Source organism: Dermacentor andersoni, chromosome 7 (assembly GCF_023375885.2).
Source record: "Dermacentor andersoni chromosome 7, qqDerAnde1_hic_scaffold, whole genome shotgun sequence".
In the NCBI taxonomy this organism is placed as follows: domain Eukaryota; kingdom Metazoa; phylum Arthropoda; class Arachnida; order Ixodida; family Ixodidae; genus Dermacentor; species Dermacentor andersoni.
In genome coordinates, this window is record NC_092820.1 from 166,602,916 (window position 1) to 166,621,207 (window position 18,292).

Consider the following 18,292-nt stretch of genomic DNA (forward strand, 5'->3'; position numbering starts at 1 on the left):
GATGCCTAATATGATCGAGTTTGATATGTAGCTATATAATTTGGGAATAGCCTTTTCTTATGTTTCTGTTGTTGCCAAACATGCGCAGCCCATGTGTTTAGTCTTTCTTTAATTTCTAATTGGCCGCGTAGGGATGCGAAGCTACAGCATCAGCAACCTGAGCATGCGCTGCTTTTATCGGGCCTTTGTGTGAAGTTCTATTGTGACAGTATTCTGGCTGTAATGTTATTATTCAATAGCGTGATCACTATTGTCATTTAAGCACTCACATTCGGTGCGGGATAGCGAAAGCTGCAAAGCGGGCAAACGCATTTTACACAGAAGGAATATATACATCGTTCACAGTAATCTTACGGAATCTTGACAGATTTCATAAGTTAAGGTGGAACCACCACTGAAAATATTCTTTCCTAACTAAGCCACATTACCCAGTCACTTTGTTATTAACCTATTCATAACTTTTTTTACAGAACCCGATCAGAAATGAAAAACAAAAGTCATGCAGTGTTTGAATGCATTATTCGGATGTCATTTGGCACCTGGTCATAATGAGATGGTAATAATCCCGTCTGAGAACGGTAATTTCGCCGTGATGCAAGCGCGAACTCCACTCGGCACATCCGAATGGAACGCGAAGGAATTCACCCGCAGGTAGCGTAACCTTTCAGAAGCGCTTGGATTTAAAGTGGACGAAAGCACCAACCTGTCACCAGCAGAGATAAGCAACAGACGTATAGAGCACTGGTGGAAAAAAAAAATATATCAGGGAAGGGATTGATACGACCGGATCCGCTACAGGTATAGGTAGCGGTACAAGGTATATAGAGAAGTTTTGTGGAAGAGAAAGAAGGTTGAGGGGACGTATACAAAGATGCAAAATGAAAAGCATCTATAGCCTAGTTGATTAACTCAAGCAGGCTAGGCGACTATTTGTCACCGCCTCGTGGCAAAGGGGATACCAATAAATCATCATCACCGTCATCGAGCAATTTTTCTGGCGTCCGTCACAGGTATAATTATTATGCGCGTCATCATCACGTTTCCGTGGGAGAACAAGTTCCCAATTCCGGCTACACGATACCCGGGACGTCATCGTCATCACGTCATTGTTGTCGCCGTCGTCGTACACTCGTCGCTGTCGCCCTCATTTTTATGGTCTTGTTATCTTCGCTGTTGGGCCAGTTGCCATTGTTTCCAGTGGAATTTTAGCCTTTCTTTTGAATGGCCCTCTAAAGCTTTTATATTGCCGTGGCTGTCCCATGCAAGTTAAAGAAGAAGTGAAGTTTCAAATAGCAGCATCTAGTTTGCTTCTTCACGGGTGATCTGGAGTTTAACATCCTCATCGGAGTTCATTAACATTGAGTCGATATTTTTCTAATGAGTTTATGGGGCAGTAAGACATGGCTAAATTAATAGAACGCTTTAACGAAGTGAATAAAAACAGTAATAAAACAGAGCCAGGGCAGCTGCGTAAATAGATAGTGAACTTCTGAAGTTGAGTATCGCAAGAGAAGTGCTTCCGAATCCCATGTTTGCAAGATGCAAACAAATTACTGCCTTCAACTTAACTTACGGAGTGTCTGAATATGATGTGCTTCGATACTTCGCAAGGAACAAAGGTGAGCAATATCGTTTTATTTATTTCGGTCACCAGATTGCGAAATAAAACAATTTTCTGTCTTTTCTTTTTCGCTTGGTGAAACACTTTTTCCTTATCCCGAAAAGAAAAGAACACAGAGCTTCAAGAGGGGACACAAAGGAAGAACCCCACACAGAGAGCGCTGACTAACTGCATCTTTATTGCCTTGCTGAGCCTTATATAGAGAGAAATAAGGCCGTACGAACAAGACCACGAAAAAAAAAACACGCACGCACGCACGCACGCACACACACACATACAAGGGACGAAAAGAGCAGAAGCAAAAAAAAAAAAAACATTGCGCCCAATGAAATCTCGTTACGGTGCGGTAGCTAGAAAACTGATTTCTTTCTTGGCTTTATAGCGACGGAATGCTGACGCAATCAACACTTAAGCAGTTACTCCCAAAAGCCTCTAAAATTTCCCGGTGCGTTTATCAAGGTGTCTGTGCACTGCTTCAGGTGGCGATAACATAGGCGTACATCTCCACTGCCACCAATGGAAGGCGAGATTTCAACAGATAGCAACGTTTTTTTTACATTGTTCTTATGCTGTCTTAGCCTGCCATTGGTACATCTGCATGACTGGCCGACATATCGTTTTCCACATGCGAACATCACCAAATACACTAACTCTCGTACAGTTAACAACACAATTTTTGTGCTTGGTAATGCGTTCTCGTTGTGTGCGTGTGTCGGAATTAACCTTAGCGCATAAGCCAATTAACTTGGGCGGTGCAGCAAAAAAAATATCACGTTGAGGCCCGTAGCCTGACCAGTCCTTTTAAGATTGTGTAATATGCGGTGCAGGTAAGGCAGCAAAACCACTTTTCTTTGCCTGCCGTCTTGTATTGCCACGTTCCGGCTGGCATCATTGCGCTTCCTTAGTAAACACCTTGCCACAGAAATCAGCACGTGTCCAGGATAACCTGCTAACAAAAGGCGGTCGGCTTGCCTGCAGAAGCTGTCTGGTGTCTTGGGCGCACAACAGTTGACCATTACATTCGAAAAACAATGCGATACAACACTTCTCTTTACAAGTATGGTGTGCGCCAATGTAAACGGGAGCAGTAGTTTGTTGCTTCTTGACTCTTCTGTCCAGCAGACATACCTTTAGCCGAAAAGAAGTTTGAAGTCAAGAGGTCAGATTTAATTATTTTCCAGCGTTGCGTGAGTTGAAATCATGGACTTCAAGTTTCAAGCAAGAAATAATCACCTACGTAATGAAAGGTCTTGACAACGTACGAACCCCTCGAATGGCGAGCCGCATCCTGTCATAGTGAGCTAAGTACAGGTACCCTATCAGTGGCGCTACGCAGGATCCTATGCAGATCCCATTTGTCTGAATGAAATTGTTATAGTCCCAGCAAACGAAGGTCAATTCCATGTAACATTTGAACAGCGGAAGAAGGCCACCTGTTGTCATTTCTATTGCATTCTGCAAGGGCACTGTTCCTTTTTTGTCGACCACATCTTCAGTGCAGGAACATTAGTTTATTGTAAGGGAGGGAAAACAATAAGAATTTAATGCCAACAGAAAAAGCTGTGAGGTCTTTGTTAGGGGTACCCTTAAGGGTATCCTTATCAATCCTTGCGATCTTTTCCTTGTCTTATTTTTTAGACCCCAGCCCGTTGTTCGCTTTCCGCATGTGCCGGTTCCAGTTTTCTCTACATGAAGAAACTAAATTTGAAGAGAAAGGAAGTGATATACATCCTTGCTGCTACATGTGTATTGCAGTGGAAATGCGTATACTAGTTGCAGGAATATTGTGAAATTCAGGCGCAGGTTCATCCCTGCTGAACGTGCGACAGCGCAGGGAGAGATGATACTTAGACGGATGGACCAGGAAAAAGGTTGTTCAAAAACATAGGCTGCAGTCAAGGCTAATGACTTGCTAAAGGTCCGATTGCGTTCATTCTGTGTAGTCAATGTTGCGGCACTCAAGTAAAACGCCCAGTAATGGTTATATAAAAGACGATTCCTCAGCTTATAATAAGAAAGTTATTGCCGTTTCTATAAAGCACAGTGTCTCCAAGAGAGAGAGCAGCTGAATATCTAAAGTTTCAAAAATGTCCACCCAAAAAATAAATCCTGTCATAATATCGAAGGAACTAACACATAGTCGATCTTAAAACGAGCTCCAGAGCGTTTTAAGGCGCGATGGGGCTCCGTCGACTGCTTTTCAGGGATGTAGCGCCGCGGTAGTGACGAACTACACCCGCATCATTACTATTTAAACCACTGAAGCACTTATACAGACACTTTGAATGTAATAAAATGCTCAATGTATCCCGTATTCAACCTTCAAGCAAGTAACGCAGATGTGCTTCATGTTTATTTTATAGTAGGTGGACATGCACACGACCCCAGTGTGCCGGAAGGACATGGAGGATATGGCGGATATGGAGGATATGATGGCATGGGTGAGTACAGTAGCACCTGCCATAATAAAACAAATGGTTCAATGTGTGTTAGGTGCAACGACCATTGAATCTGGTGTATTTTCAAACTGCAAGCGTTATCAATTTTTTCTGCGCATCCATTTTTCTGATGTTTAGAAGACATCCCAGTGACGGTGACAGTAGCCGTAGGTGACTGCATTTCAGCGTATTTCACGGGTGACCAGAAGGAGGCATCCAAGGCAGAATGCTTGTGCCCTGATCGGTCAATGAGGCGAATGTAAAATTCTTGCAGATTATACCGCAAATGTCCAACGTGACCCGGGGAATTCTTTTTGAAAGCCAGCCAGCACAGTGTGTGGTGGTCTTTCACAGGACCGAAAGGCTGGTCATACAAATATAGAGGAAATTTGTTAAAGCCCACGCGAATATGAGACACTCCTTTTTCTTTAAGAGTAATTGGCTTACGCGACCCTAAGGGTAGCGGCTCACATAGGCAAAAATACTCAGGGAAATCTGGCTTGCGTTAAGTGAGAACAGCACCAAGGCCGACATACAAAGGGTCTGACATCTACATTCAGAACGATTATTCCCCTTCCACAGTGAAAAAAAAAAAGAAAACTCTTCTGGGACAGCTGCGAAGAAGACCGGCTGCTTAAAAAGAGCTTCATTGAGCCATGATAAGCTTAAGGTTGGCAGGGATACTTTTTATTGGGATGAATGCCTAAACAGACTCGTACAAATTCCCCAAAGCTCCCTTCGGACTCCCACAACAAATTAACTAAACCATTCCTCAAACTCACAGGATTGACGTGCTCCCCAAGGGCCACATAAGCAGCTCAGACTGATTAATGTCAATGCCCGCAGTATTAAAAATAAAACTGATGCGTTGGAAATTTTATTACTGAAGCATGATCCTCATATTACTCTCTTAACTGAGACTTGGCTACATGGTGAAATAAGTGACGATATATTTCCTCCTTCCTATACAGTTTTCCGAAAAGACAGGCGCACCAGGGGGGGGGGGGGGGAGGTGTTGCGGTCCTGATCAAAAATGGCCAGGCTTAGCTTCGTTAAGCCAAGAATGCGTTGCATATTGTGTTGGGCCCAGCTTTTCCTCCGGCTGTCGTGACGTCACGTCACGTGGTTGCGCTAAAGGTCAATAGTGGCTGCCCGGCCGCGCCCAAGGGCTGAACTGAGTGATTGCAATATGCAACGCATAAAATGGCATTTCTGCCCATCTCTTGGATGATATCTCTGAGACTGAATGTTTGCGCGTCAAGATAAGCTCTTGGGGTCACAGCTTTATTGTATACGCCATATACAGACCACCAGATACTACTCCCAAATACTTACAAAAATTAGAGGATGAAATGAACAGGCAGAGAAAGAATAAGATTATATTGGCAGGTGACTTTAGTTAACCGAACATCGACTGGGAGCGCCTTAATACTGGAAGCGCGTTGAGCAAGCACACCAACATTGCGTTTAATATTATGCTACGTTATAACCTGAAGCAGGTGGTACGCGAGCCGACACGAGTACAGAGCATTTGCAGTTCCATTCTTGACATGGTATTCCTTAGCCAGAATTTTTCGGAATATTTCTTTTGTATTGAAGAAGGACTTTCCGACCACCGCCTAGTGAGCATTACCTTACCAGCTGTACAGATGGCGCAAAACTATTCCTCAGTGCATGGCTACAAAGATCATGCCGATGATGTATCCATCATAGAGCACATGAAAAACTGTCTTGTGGATTTTATCAGCACTGATGCCTGTTCTCTGTGGAATCGCTTCAAAATTATGTGCCACTACTGCATGAACAAATTCATCCCAAGTAAAAATAAGGAAGTTCGCAAACATACACCTTGGATGACACGCGATGTTATTCATATTAAACGCAAGGTAAAAAGGTTAAAAAGAGAGCATGGTAATCCTGTTAAAATAAAAGAGGCGCAGAACTCTCTCGAACAGAAGGTGACTGCTGCAAATACTTACTATTATAACAACTCTCTGCCTAACTTTATTAAAAATGATCCTACAAAATTGTGGAACCATAGGAAGGAAAGAAAGAAACCGATTTCACAGATAATAATTGAGGGCACATCAATAACTAATGACTAAGACATAGCACAACATTTTAACGAGTACTTTCAAAGTCTCTTTGCAGTGTCAGATGATTGCACTACTATGCTTTTAGTGAAACACGTGTTTGATGTAGATTCTATTTCTTATGCTGGAATTGTCAACCTGTTGGTAAACCTGAAAACCAAAGCTTCTTGTGGCCCTGACGAAATGCCAAACAGCTTTTTAAAACTTTATCCTGAACTTATTGCCAGCTTTCTTGTACGAATGTTTTCTGCTTCTGTGCTGTCGGCACAACTGCCCGATGAATAGAGAGTGGCGTGAGTTGTTCCAATATTTAAAAAAGGAGATTGATTAAGATTACAAAATTATCGTCCCATTTCTCTGACATCACAATGCTGCAAGCTCTTGGAGCACCATCGTGGCAAACTATATAAAAGAATTCTTGGCTGAAAATAATGTGCTCACGGAGTTTCAGCATGGCTTCGAAAGGGTTATTCGACTTTAACGCAATTGGTATCAGTGATTCAGTCGTTTGCTTTGTCTCTAGACAATAATGGCCAAATAGATGTAATATTTTGATATTTCAGAAAAGCCTTCGATAAGGTTCCGCACAACAAATTAACCTTCAAACTTGGAATTATTGCACGCACAGAGGGGGACATCCGCAGATGTCCCCCTCTGTGCGTGCATGCGCCTGATGTGGAGCTGGCATTGCGGTATAGCTTACGAGCGGTGTAATACATGAACGTAAAAATTGTATAAGACTAAAGTTGTCACCATTGTGTTTTATCAACGTAAACTTTCCACGAGATTGCACATTGCATACGATGACAGAAAATAAAATTTTACGCGTACTGCTGTTAGGTGTAAAGAGTTTAAATTATCATATCACTAAACCTTCTTTTCGCATAGATTACAACATACGTGTTGGACGGGGAAATATTTTTTTCGTTTTTATTCAATCCCCGTGCCAAGAAAGTCTTCGAGAAATGACTTATAAAGCTTTAATTGATTGCCAGATATTTCTCCTAAGTGCCACTGCTGCGGTTGCTGACCTTCGCAAATAAATTGTCTCGTTGGTCTTCCAGCCGAACTCCTAAACACTTAAGAATAAACAGCGCATGAGTTATTTCACGTACACTGTCTCCTACGATCCCACCTACTACACATCAAAACTCTTCTTGTACAGTCCTACAATATTTCACAGCCAATTGTTAGTGGTGCTCACAATGACTGACCTGCTCGGGAAAAGCTAACAGCTTCATCAAAATGTTAAAAGACTGTTCTTGCAATTAACAAAATGCAGGCCACTATATCGCAGAGAACATTTGACGTCCCTATAGGTTACCTGTGTGAAGCTCGAATCAACAATTATTTGTAAGTGCTACATGTTGAACTCATACCCTTTTTTGTGCTGTTAGGTGGTGGATACGGAATGATGGATCCGATGATGGGAGGAATGGGAGCCATGGGTAAGTACGATTGCTCCTGCGCAACTAGTCCGAGCTCTCTTGTAAGTCTCATTGCTGGAACGATGTCAGCAAGCTTATTTTTGACCCCGCCTCGCTTGTTTTCTTTCTATGGGCCCCATTTTCTTGCGACATCCCTCAAAACACACGCTAGTGCAGCGACGCAAAAATAAAGAAATCAAGAAACAATAAGAAAGGAGATACAAGGTCTTCTTTCAATAAAAGAAAAAAAAATGCACTTGCTGTCGGCAACGCCTTTCTCTGGTCTTAGCAACTACACGTGGTTTCTCTAGCTTTCTAAATGCTTTAATTCAATCTAAGAAAATCAAAACAGATCATTCGGGCACTTTCTCCGAAAACAGTCAGACCGTGCAAAGACGGCACTCGAAAACAAGGGCTACCACTACGATGGTGACTGAATAAAAAAATACAGCGCACTAGTGGTTGCTGCTAGCGCTAGGTTGCTGAATATAGGCGCCATCGGCCGACGTAAGATGCCATTAGTACGCCTGCTTGGCCAAAGCTATATAAGTGCAGTACAGACAGGTTGCTTTCGCTAATTTTATGTCACTGGAGGTGTTAGATTTTCAATGAGTAAAGAGCAAGGCACAATAGACCAGGACAGAAGAACACAAACAATGGGAGCGGCGCCAATGACAACTAAGTTTATTTCCGCAACAAGCCTGCCTTATGTAGGTCTACCAAGCCGAATGGTTTCGTAGCCGTAGTCGTAGATTTTCGTAGCCGCCAAAAATGACGAAGCTCTTCTCGAAGGGGTTTTCGCGAAAGCGTCGTGGCATTAGGCACTTTTTGCACCCTTTCGAGTCGCTCACATCAAGGGCGTCGGCCGCTCGAGCCGCATGCCACCATCAGCCAAGCGAACATGCGGCAGGCATTACAAGTGACAGGCTGTCTTTAATGAGTATCATTTCCGTTCCGGCTGTTTTGTGGCGTATCACTTCTCTTTTCAGCTTATTTACTTCCTACTTCATGACACGTTAATGAACGGCGTAAGTAGTTTATGGTACTAGGTTATCTACACCGACTACTATTAAGCACGCTTTTGATTATATCACGCGTTTCTTAAATATCCATTGCCCCCATTGCAGAAGCAAACCTTCGCCCACTAGGAAGAACGTGGGCGTTTCACAGGCATTTACTAAGGACAATCGACCTTGGGAAATAGAAGAGGGATTAACACCCTTGCACTTGCAAGCGGAGGTCTATAAATGCAGGAGTGTGGTGATATGCAGTATATCCAATATGAATTGAATATTCTTTGTTATTATATTCACATTCATTCAATATAGTCATGCTTGAAAAATTTTAATATTCGTCCTCTGCCAAATGTTTGGGATACGAGTGGGTTAGACAACGTATAGGGACGAACCACACTCAAATGGCAACTAGACCCAGCTAGAGGGAGCGTAGCTGCAACTTACAATGAGTATGCGCGCATGAAGCGCAGAAAAAAACACAAAATTTAGAAGGGAAGAATGCGATCGATAGTCACCCAAAGCATCTACAATTACTTATATTTATCATACGTCATCCCGCAAGCGCAGATCATTGCAGCGCTCTACTTCAATTTACTCTCCGTACATACCTGAGCTGTCACATGTTCACGTCACACGAATGCAATTTCTCCAGTGAATATGCTTGCTTCCGATTTTTTTCTCTTCATTGTTGCTCTTATATTTTTTCTTCGTTTTACTTTTTTTCAGCGAACATAACTCAAGATACTTCCAGGCTTCCTATACGGCCTAGCTCATACTGAGAAAGAACGTAGTTCTTTTATCATTGAGGGCCACGAATGGTTCAATGGCGCATAGTGGCCCCCCTTTCTCAATATTGTAGGAATCAAGTATACATATCTTTTCTTTCAATTTGCGCTTTTCTAACACTAAATTCTTGTCTTACATTAGGAAACATAAGCATGATGCACAGAGGGCCGGGCAAATACGAATAGTTGTTTCATTTATGAATTTGAATTATGAATTTATGAATTTCATTTATGAAATGATCCTGTTATTTTTGGCTCTGCTAAGTTGCGAAGAGATTATATGCATACTTGTGTGTGTCTTTCCTTGCTTTGCTGTTGTTGCCCTGTAGAAGGGGGCTGTGGGCCTTTGTCAAGCTGCCGTTTACGAGCAGCTTTTACCCACAACCTCCTCCATCATCCCGATGGAAATAAAGATTATTATTATTATTATTATTATTATTCCTTTCTAGCTTGCAGGGTGCTCTCATCGGCGCGACGAAGCGTCTGCTCAAAGTGTACATTCGCCTGCGATAGAGGCCGGTCATATACCACATGAAAAATGAAATGGGAGGACTTTTGGGCTGAACCTCACTCTGCAAATTTTCTTTTGGTTGGATATTCTTGCCTGGGAATAGAGGCCTTATATAATTCCACTGAAACTCAGGGATGCTTTCTGCGGTCTTGCACCAATCACTGAAACATTCGGTCTTGCAAGCTGGGCAACACGCAGATCTGGTCCTTTAGAAAGCAAACCTGTCATGATTGCTCAGACGCGAATTTATTCCACATCCTTCTTAAGCAATCTCTTGAAGGCAAAACGAAGCTGCACATATCCTGAATTTGAAGGTACGTACCACAGCGTGCATGCCAAGACAGTAAACGCAACTTACAGACACAAATTTCAATGAGCGGTACAATGACAACAGGGTTAGATAGATCATGGTTCGCATGCATAAAACATCACACAGTACTAGAAATTACAGCCAATAGAACGAAGAGTGCGGTCTTCGGCACTGAATAAACTGGGCAGCTAGGCACGTACCCATGATTTTTTTTTTGGGGGGGGGGGCAACTCAAAGTAACTCTTTCTATGCAAATTAGGAGGGGGTAGCTTTACTAGTACAAATTAAAATAATGCCCACCATTTGCCATAAAGACGCGTAAACCGCAAAAGAGAATTGAAATAAGGTGTACCTCACAAGTACGCCTGTGCGATAAACCTCTCCTTCACTTGGGAAACAGGGAACCACATCAAATGGACCAGCGCATGACAGAAGCGCAGGAAGGATGCTGCCAAGAACAAGTAAACAAAATCACAGTTGTTTTGGATCCTTCGTTTACTGCTCTGCCAATTTAAGTGCCAAAACCGACTCGTGTTGTTATTTGGGAAGTTTTGTAACGATGCATGGTCACCAGTCCCGTACAACGGCGTAGAGCGCAGGAGGCTGCGGTTCTATAGACGAACTGCGCCCACCGTGGAAGGTTAGAAAAAACACCCACATTAGCACAGCAGAGAAGTGGCTGCGTCAGCCGGTTCGACCGGTAAAAAAGCAGACAGAGAATAAAAAAAAGTTGCAGGGTAGGGTAAACATAAAAGCCCTTTTAATTGATGCTTTACTACTGTGGTATATCAGCTTCCCCTACCATGTGGGAATGCCCACGTTGGCCATGCGGGTCGTTGCAAAAGTGTTCGCTCAATAGAGCAGTAGAGAAAGATATAAAACAAGGATAACTATTCTCATTTGGCGGCCCTTTGTGTATCATGTGAATGGGTCCCACTTTGCAAGAAGACCACTGTGCTACAAAAGCATAAAAAAAGCAGAAAGAATTATACACGGAGCCTACTATGTTAGATAAGCGGGACACTTATGTGTCAGGCAACCTTCTGTTATCCTCAGTGATGACGAAACTAAGTTCTTTCTGAGTATCTGCCACTACACATAGGAAGGGTGCTAGTAATTAAGTCTCGCTAGCTGAAAAAGGAAATGAAAAACGTCAAAAATATCAGACTAATAATGAAAACACGAATGTAAAGCGAATCTTCGCAAAAAGGTTCGCATTTTGGTGACGCACACTTGCGACAATTCAAGTGTATAATGTATTATGTGTTTAGGGGTTATAAAGAAATTGTGTACAGAGGGATTACAGTCGTCACATTATCTGGGTTTGCGAAGTGACATATGACGAGTATAAGTTTTTGGTGGCTATCAGTTGCGTTCTTCTCTATCACTTTTGTGTTTTATCCGCTCGCCATGAGCCCATGCCTATTGTAAGTTTCGTAAGTTTCAGCTTTGCTATGTGTAGCTGGAGGTAGTTGCAAGTTAACGCCCATCCTGTTTACTTTTTGTTCATGTAGTGTTTTGCACTGTCGTACACATAATAAATGTTTACGGACTAGCCACGCTGTCCGTTCTATTTCGCATATTATGAGCAGTGCTCACCGGCCTTAGGCCTAGCAAAGCAATATAAGAGTGATTGCCCTGCGCAGCATCTAAATGTTACGCTGATGCCTGGTCACTTTCGCACCCTTATCAATATTAATGGCAAAATTTATTCGAATGTCTCTTGACCATAGTTACACGGTCAACTAAAAACCTTCCAACAGTCTTCAGGCTTCCTAAAAAACTCCCTAATAATTTACTATGAACAAGTGGCCATTGACATTTGTTTGAAACATGTTCTTAGACTTCAAACTTCCGACCAAGAATCTATAAACACTTTTCTTTAGTCCTGCTAGTAGGTATTTTTGAATATAAACGTATTTATCAATTTTCTGCAAACGTACCAAATAAAAACTTACTAACATTTTCTTTAGATACCTAAGTAATAGTGTGTCGAAAATTGACTACTCACTTTGAATTAAAGCATGGTATAGACTTGCTCTCGGCACATTTCTAGCATTCTGCACACACTAGTCTAGGCACCATTGTAACTTCTTCAACTATTTCCTTCAATCAAGTATTCATTGATTACCTACGATTTTACCACTTTGTGCAACTGAAGGTACATAGTACGGAAGAAGCAGCACTAAAGTGTGTGACAACTGGAAATGTTGCGAACAATGCATCACATATGTATTACAATATTTCGTCTCTCCAACTACGGAACGGGAGAAATAGATATGCGGTTATGCGAAGCTGCAGCTTCAACATTCTGGGCGTTAGTTGTACCCTCGCTATACTAGATATATGTTTCTTCATGTAAGCTTGTTGCTGTGAGAAGCTGGGCGTTATATGTAAAACAAAAGGAAGTAGCAGTGTGTGCTAGAAGAGACACTTGGGCCAGTTGGTGGTGATTCATGTTTGGGAAGTTAACAAGGCAAAACAGACAAGGACGAAAGAAAAGAACACGACACTGGCGCTGACTAACAACTGAAGCTTATTTTGAGGAAAGTCACATGTATATGCACCGGTCAACACAGGCCAACATGTCCGGTGTACATAAATGTGACTTTCCTCAAGGAAAGCTTCAGTTGTGAGTAAGCGCCAGTGTCGTGTTCTTTTCCTTCGTCCTTGTCTGTTTTGCGCTGTTAAATTGCCAAACATGAATAGTTATGTGTGCATTGTGATTCGAGACTTAGGGGTGTGCCTTAAACAAGCAAGGGGAACGGGTCGTCGAGTCAGTCGTTTAGTGGGGTGAGTTGCTTAAAATCTCCTTTGAGATCGCTGATGTTGCGTATGTGAGGCGTATGAGCGGACGCTTACTTCACATATTTAGTTATTTTACACCAAAGCTTTGAAACGTAGAGAAAAAAGCGCAGGGGCGTGGACACCTACATATGCGGCTTTCTAGCCTGAAGGACGTTTCGAAGTTCGAATATGCATTATTAGACCACTTTTATATAATGGCTAAATATTTTCGGCTAGTTAGCCCATAATATGTGTCAGAACAACTGCCCTCGTATGTGAAAGATTAGTGCTGACTGAACACCGTTCGTCCCGTCCTCGGATTTTGTGGCCTTATATGTTACAAGTTGGCCCATGTTAGCGGGGAAACCCGTTAAATTTTAGGCACTCCGGAGACCCCTGCTCCGCAATGCGTTACGAGAGTCGTTATTGGCAAGCCGACGCAGCACTTTCCGAACTTGCTGACTAAGCTAATAGTTTGGCACAATAGAGTACTAACCGGAATAAGTATATTTCCGCCTTAGCCTCTTGATTAGACGTGTAAATCAACTCATGTGAAAGGTTGTTTTCGTTCCTAAATGTACCTCATGTTTGCGTTATCCAGGTGAGACGTTCGTTTTCGTTGTATAAAGTTGAGGAAATATTGGGATCTTGATTTACTATCAAGTGCCGGCATTCTAAAATATATTTTTTTGTAGATATGCCTCAAAAATGTTGCTATTCTAACGTAATAGCCATATTGGTTGCACGGCTCAAAGGTACGCGTTTGAATATATAATTTAGCCTAGTCCGCAAGCATTTCAAAAACTGCTTTTCATTGAGGTCATTATACTCGCATTTTATGAAGCTGTATGGACCCGTTATACTCTAGAGCTATGTTTTCTATATATTTGCAGGTGCATCGATGGTAATACAGCAAGTGGGAAGCACGTGTAAGTGGAGAGAACCTGAATGCAAATTCTGTAATATCTAACGGCGGTATTTACACGACTTCACAATAATAGATATTATTTGGCGTTTAACGTCTCAGCCGTTTAAACTTTAGCTTAGCGCCATGCTTTTTTTACTTTTACGTGCTGCACTTAGTTGCTGCTCCTCTATGAGCTGCTATGTAGTAGCTTAGAATTATGTTAATTTTTGCAAGAAGCACTATCTTTCGGCTTTCTAATAAGAATAACCATCATAATATCTCATACTCATACAACGATCTGTAAAAAACTTGTATGTATACTAAATATTAGCAGAACATCATTTGCTTTGACCGTTATTGGAGTACTGCAACTGGGTGATATTAAGAAATGTTTGTTGGGCAAAGTTGGAGCATCCGTGAATAATAAGATACGTGCCGAGTATCGCTAGAGTTGCATAATTTTGTTTACCCACACACAATGACCGAGAACATATACTTATGAAATTGGGCTGCGGAAATTGAGGCCGCGGGTGGAATCTGGTTGCAACGGTCACATTTAAATGGAAACAATGTGAAAACGCTCGTGTAGATTGATTCAGGTGCGTATTGAAGAACGTCAGGCGTTGAAAATAAACCAGGAGTTTCCGCTATGGCGCTCCTCATAATCAGGTCGAATTTTTAGAGCGCGAGACCCTAGAATTTAGCCTGATTATTTTATACATTTATGGAACTTTCATTTTATACTACAGTAACAACTAACGGTAAAATTCACATTTCATAACTAGTATGCGTCTATGGTTAAAAAATGACTGCTAAATCGAAAGAAAAATATAAGGTGCCTCAGCTAAATTGCACCCAAGCTTTACTAAAGCAGGTGTGTGCTACTCAATTTACGCAGCTTTGCTAACTGTTTTCTTTTATGTTTTGAAGCGTATTGACTAATAAAAAAGATTATTTAGAGGCGTTTCTCATAATTCACTGCTACGTAAAGAAACTCGGCTTGAAACATAACCGACTGCATTGAAACAAATGTTCCCGTTTAATCAGCTATACTGTGTGCCCGCCCACAACCAATAAAGGCTAAAACACCTCTTGTAGGTGTGCGGGTGGCATTTCTAATGAAATTGCGACAACTTAACAAGAAAAGGTGCCACGTTAGTGTGGCTTCACGCAACATCCTTAGCGCCCTCAAATATGTTTTGAACAAACGATCACAGTTGAACACAGAAATATATATGAAAGAGCCTCAAGAAAGCGATAAATTTATTGTAATGGTCTTGGCCTCTTGTTTTGAAAAGCGTTTCAAATGCGGGGTGCATAGATCCGGTATAATGAGACAGCAATGCTACATCGCTCTTTTTTTCGGCGTAGAGAAGTACTTTTAGGAGAAACATTTAGCGGAGTTCGGTGCGGCGAACAGTGTGTGCAGTGTACTCTGGTTTTCGTCGGCCATGTCTGCGGTACTTGAGAGCCACTGCTTTGTATGAGGCGATTCTCGGCGAAAACGCGCCCTGCTTCGTCATGTGCCCAGATGTGAGTTTTGTATAAACAAGAACAACGTTCCTCTGAACTCCTCACCATGCATGACCCTTAAAGAAACTTGGTTACACAGTAGAAGTTGGAAAGCGCCATGTAGAGAACGTTTGACCACAAAATTTTTCAGAATTAGTTCAACACTAGAGGATGAAGAGAGTACAAAATATCGCATCTGCCTGCTGTCAAAAGGCAAACTTCACTACAAACGCAGGCACCCTCGCCCTTTGCCTCGACTAGTGTGAGCAAGCTGCCTTTCTTGCCTGCCTTCTCCGTTACCGGACCGAGTCACCCGGTCGGGTAATGTGACGGTGTTGAGAAATATGAAGAAAAACGCAGTAAGGAAGAATTGCTTGACGAAAATTGACAAGTTGATTTATATTTTATACTTCAAACTCTAGCGAGCTAACCGGTAGGATACTTTAAACCGGCAGACACAAAGAAAGTACACCCGCATTTCCCAGTAACCAGTACAAATGTGCGTAGCTTACGTAAATGGTTTTGAATGCATGCTAAAGAACCCAATGTGGCTAAACTTTAGAAGGAAGCTTCCTCTAACGCATCTGTCATGACTTTGGAGTGTTAAACACGAATTATAATCATCATTATTCACTGAGTGCCTAAGCGCGCAACTCATTCAGTGTAAAATGTTTTACTAGGCTTATGCACGTAAGAACCTTTGTTTTTTCTTTCTTTTAGTAAGTGAAACGGCGACCAGCATAACGAACACAGTTGTGAATAGCCAACGTGCAAGTACGAGTGAGTATTGCTTGCGGAAATGTTTCTTGAAAAAGGGGAGCACTGGAATTTATGATGTTGTAATATAGTCGCGCTTTAGATTCACCCAATGTATGCTCCGTACATCTGGTGCCGTCGTGTGGCGCTAAGCCCACTACTTAAGTATCACTGCACATTTGTTTTTGTAGTCGTAATGCGCTCCGCTTCTGCGTGCGTGAGTGCGCATTTTTGTCCTTTCTTTTTCCTACATGTGTGACTTCTGCAAAAACAGATGACGGTGCTCGAATATTCAGTGCACTGGGCTTGAAGGTGAACGCAGATATCGCTTTCGCGGGGTTTCTATTCAACCTAATTATCGTAATGCGGAAAGTAATCACGAGAGGTATGACGTCGTCATCTGCTATCGTTTCGCTGCCAAGAAAATGTCTAAAATTTTCTTGACCTTTGTTGAGTCGAAGCTTTTGCAACTACCTTAAGGACACAAGGTTTCGGGTGTTGTTTCTGACAAGCAGTATCATTTTCTGTCCAAATCAAAGCACTGGTAGAGCAAGTCAGCCGCTTTCCTAACATTTTGACTGAGTTGCTGGTATTCGATAAGGAGGCACGCCGTCTATGATACGTACTTACAGTACGTGCTCTTTAGGAAAAAAGAATTTGCATGCTTTTCGCCTGCGTGTTGCAGCCTATCAGATGTATCACAATCTCATTACAAAACACTCTATTGATTATAAACTAGAGGTTCTGGCCTATGTTTGGGCATTGCTTAGGCTTCTTTCAAAAGCTTGGTGACGTCGACGACTCATCAGCTTCTTCACCAGGAACTAAGGATCCTTGAGACCTCTTCGCAATTTTTAGCGCGTTAGGAAGGGTCAAAGTAGAAAGGAGATGTGTTTGAAGTGTTCGAAGTAGGGCGCGTGGTATCTATGGGTATATATATACAGTGAACTCTCACTTGAGTGAACTTCAAGGGACCGAAGGAAGTAGTTCATTTAACTGAAAGTTCACTAAACTGAATATTCACTAGACCAACATAAGACATGGCATAAAAAGTCAAACGTTTGAAGTGCAATTCATGGAGCAAAAGACATGGCATCCATAGTGTTAGAAATGTGTGAAATGGAATTTGTACATATCAACAAGCACAAGGTTCATAACAGTTATAATGCTGTCTTTCTCACTTAGAAAAAAAATCTGTAATCTTCTTCTGCACTTATACTTTTAAAGCACAGGAAGTAACAAAGCTGTCCAAAGATATCAATGTTTTTGTACACTTATTCTGGCACAGCTTGCTGTTGAGAACAAAGTCTCTCAACTTTCCTATGTACCCTACAACCTCAGCTAGAGTTATAGGGCTTGAAACTGGCTCGGCAGTTGCCTCTTCTTTGTCTCTTCGTCTTCTTCGCCTCTTCTTTGAAAGAAAGAGACGACGACCATGCCACGACTAGCCGGTCGGTAAAAAACACAGACGACGTGATTGGTGGTGTGTGTTTTTGCTCTAGCGGCGTTGCAAGCACCAGCGATGTTACTTTGCTCATGGCTTCCGAGATTACATGCTTGCTCGTTTTGTGCGGGCGATCTCAGAGGTCATGCCTCGTTACCGTTCGTTTTCCGCGCCACCGCTTTGCCCCAGAAGCGCTGTAGCACCAGCGACGTTACATTGCCGCTGGAGCGGCGGTTTGACGAGGGCGGGCATCGGTTCAGATCGCGAAATTAAGCCTTGGTTCTCTGAGCGAGTTCGCTAAACTGAAGTACTGACTGTTCCGAAATTCGTTTAAGTGAAACATTTTTGCATAGAATCTATAAGAAAACTGTCGGGGATTTTTAAAAAGTTCGTTATTCTGAAATATTCGATAAACCGACGCTCGTACAGCTGAGAGCTTACTGTATATGTATAGTGCAACTGGCAGTGTCACCGTCACCGTCACCACTGTCAGTTACAATTTGGTCTTCGAAGAGGCAGGAACTGCGTCGAGTGAGCTCCTGAACAACACATTGCAATGCGGCGAACGCGCTTTAAATCGTGAAATCGCGACCTCAAAGAGCTACGAAATTAATGCGAACGCATCTGGGTCGCATTTATCACAAAATCTTTATAAAATTTTTTACTAAGAGTTCAAAATATCAGC

At 42.3% G+C, this 18,292-nt stretch overlaps 1 protein-coding gene and 1 long non-coding RNA gene across 3 annotated transcripts in view; one reads left to right on the plus strand and one right to left on the minus strand.

Moving 5' to 3' along the window:
- Positions 1-18,292, minus strand: part of LOC129385288 (uncharacterized) — a 482,098-nt gene that overhangs the window by 127,098 nt on the left and 336,708 nt on the right. The window lies entirely within an intron of this gene.
- Positions 1-18,292, plus strand: part of LOC126533105 (uncharacterized) — a 43,439-nt gene that overhangs the window by 13,347 nt on the left and 11,800 nt on the right. Inside the window, exons 7-10 of the mRNA XM_072289274.1 lie at positions 3,985-4,062; positions 7,550-7,600; positions 13,882-13,917; positions 16,128-16,187. Coding sequence (XP_072145375.1) covers positions 3,985-4,062; positions 7,550-7,600; positions 13,882-13,917; positions 16,128-16,187 — 225 coding nt within the window. The remainder of the gene's footprint in view (positions 1-3,984; positions 4,063-7,549; positions 7,601-13,881; positions 13,918-16,127; positions 16,188-18,292) is intronic.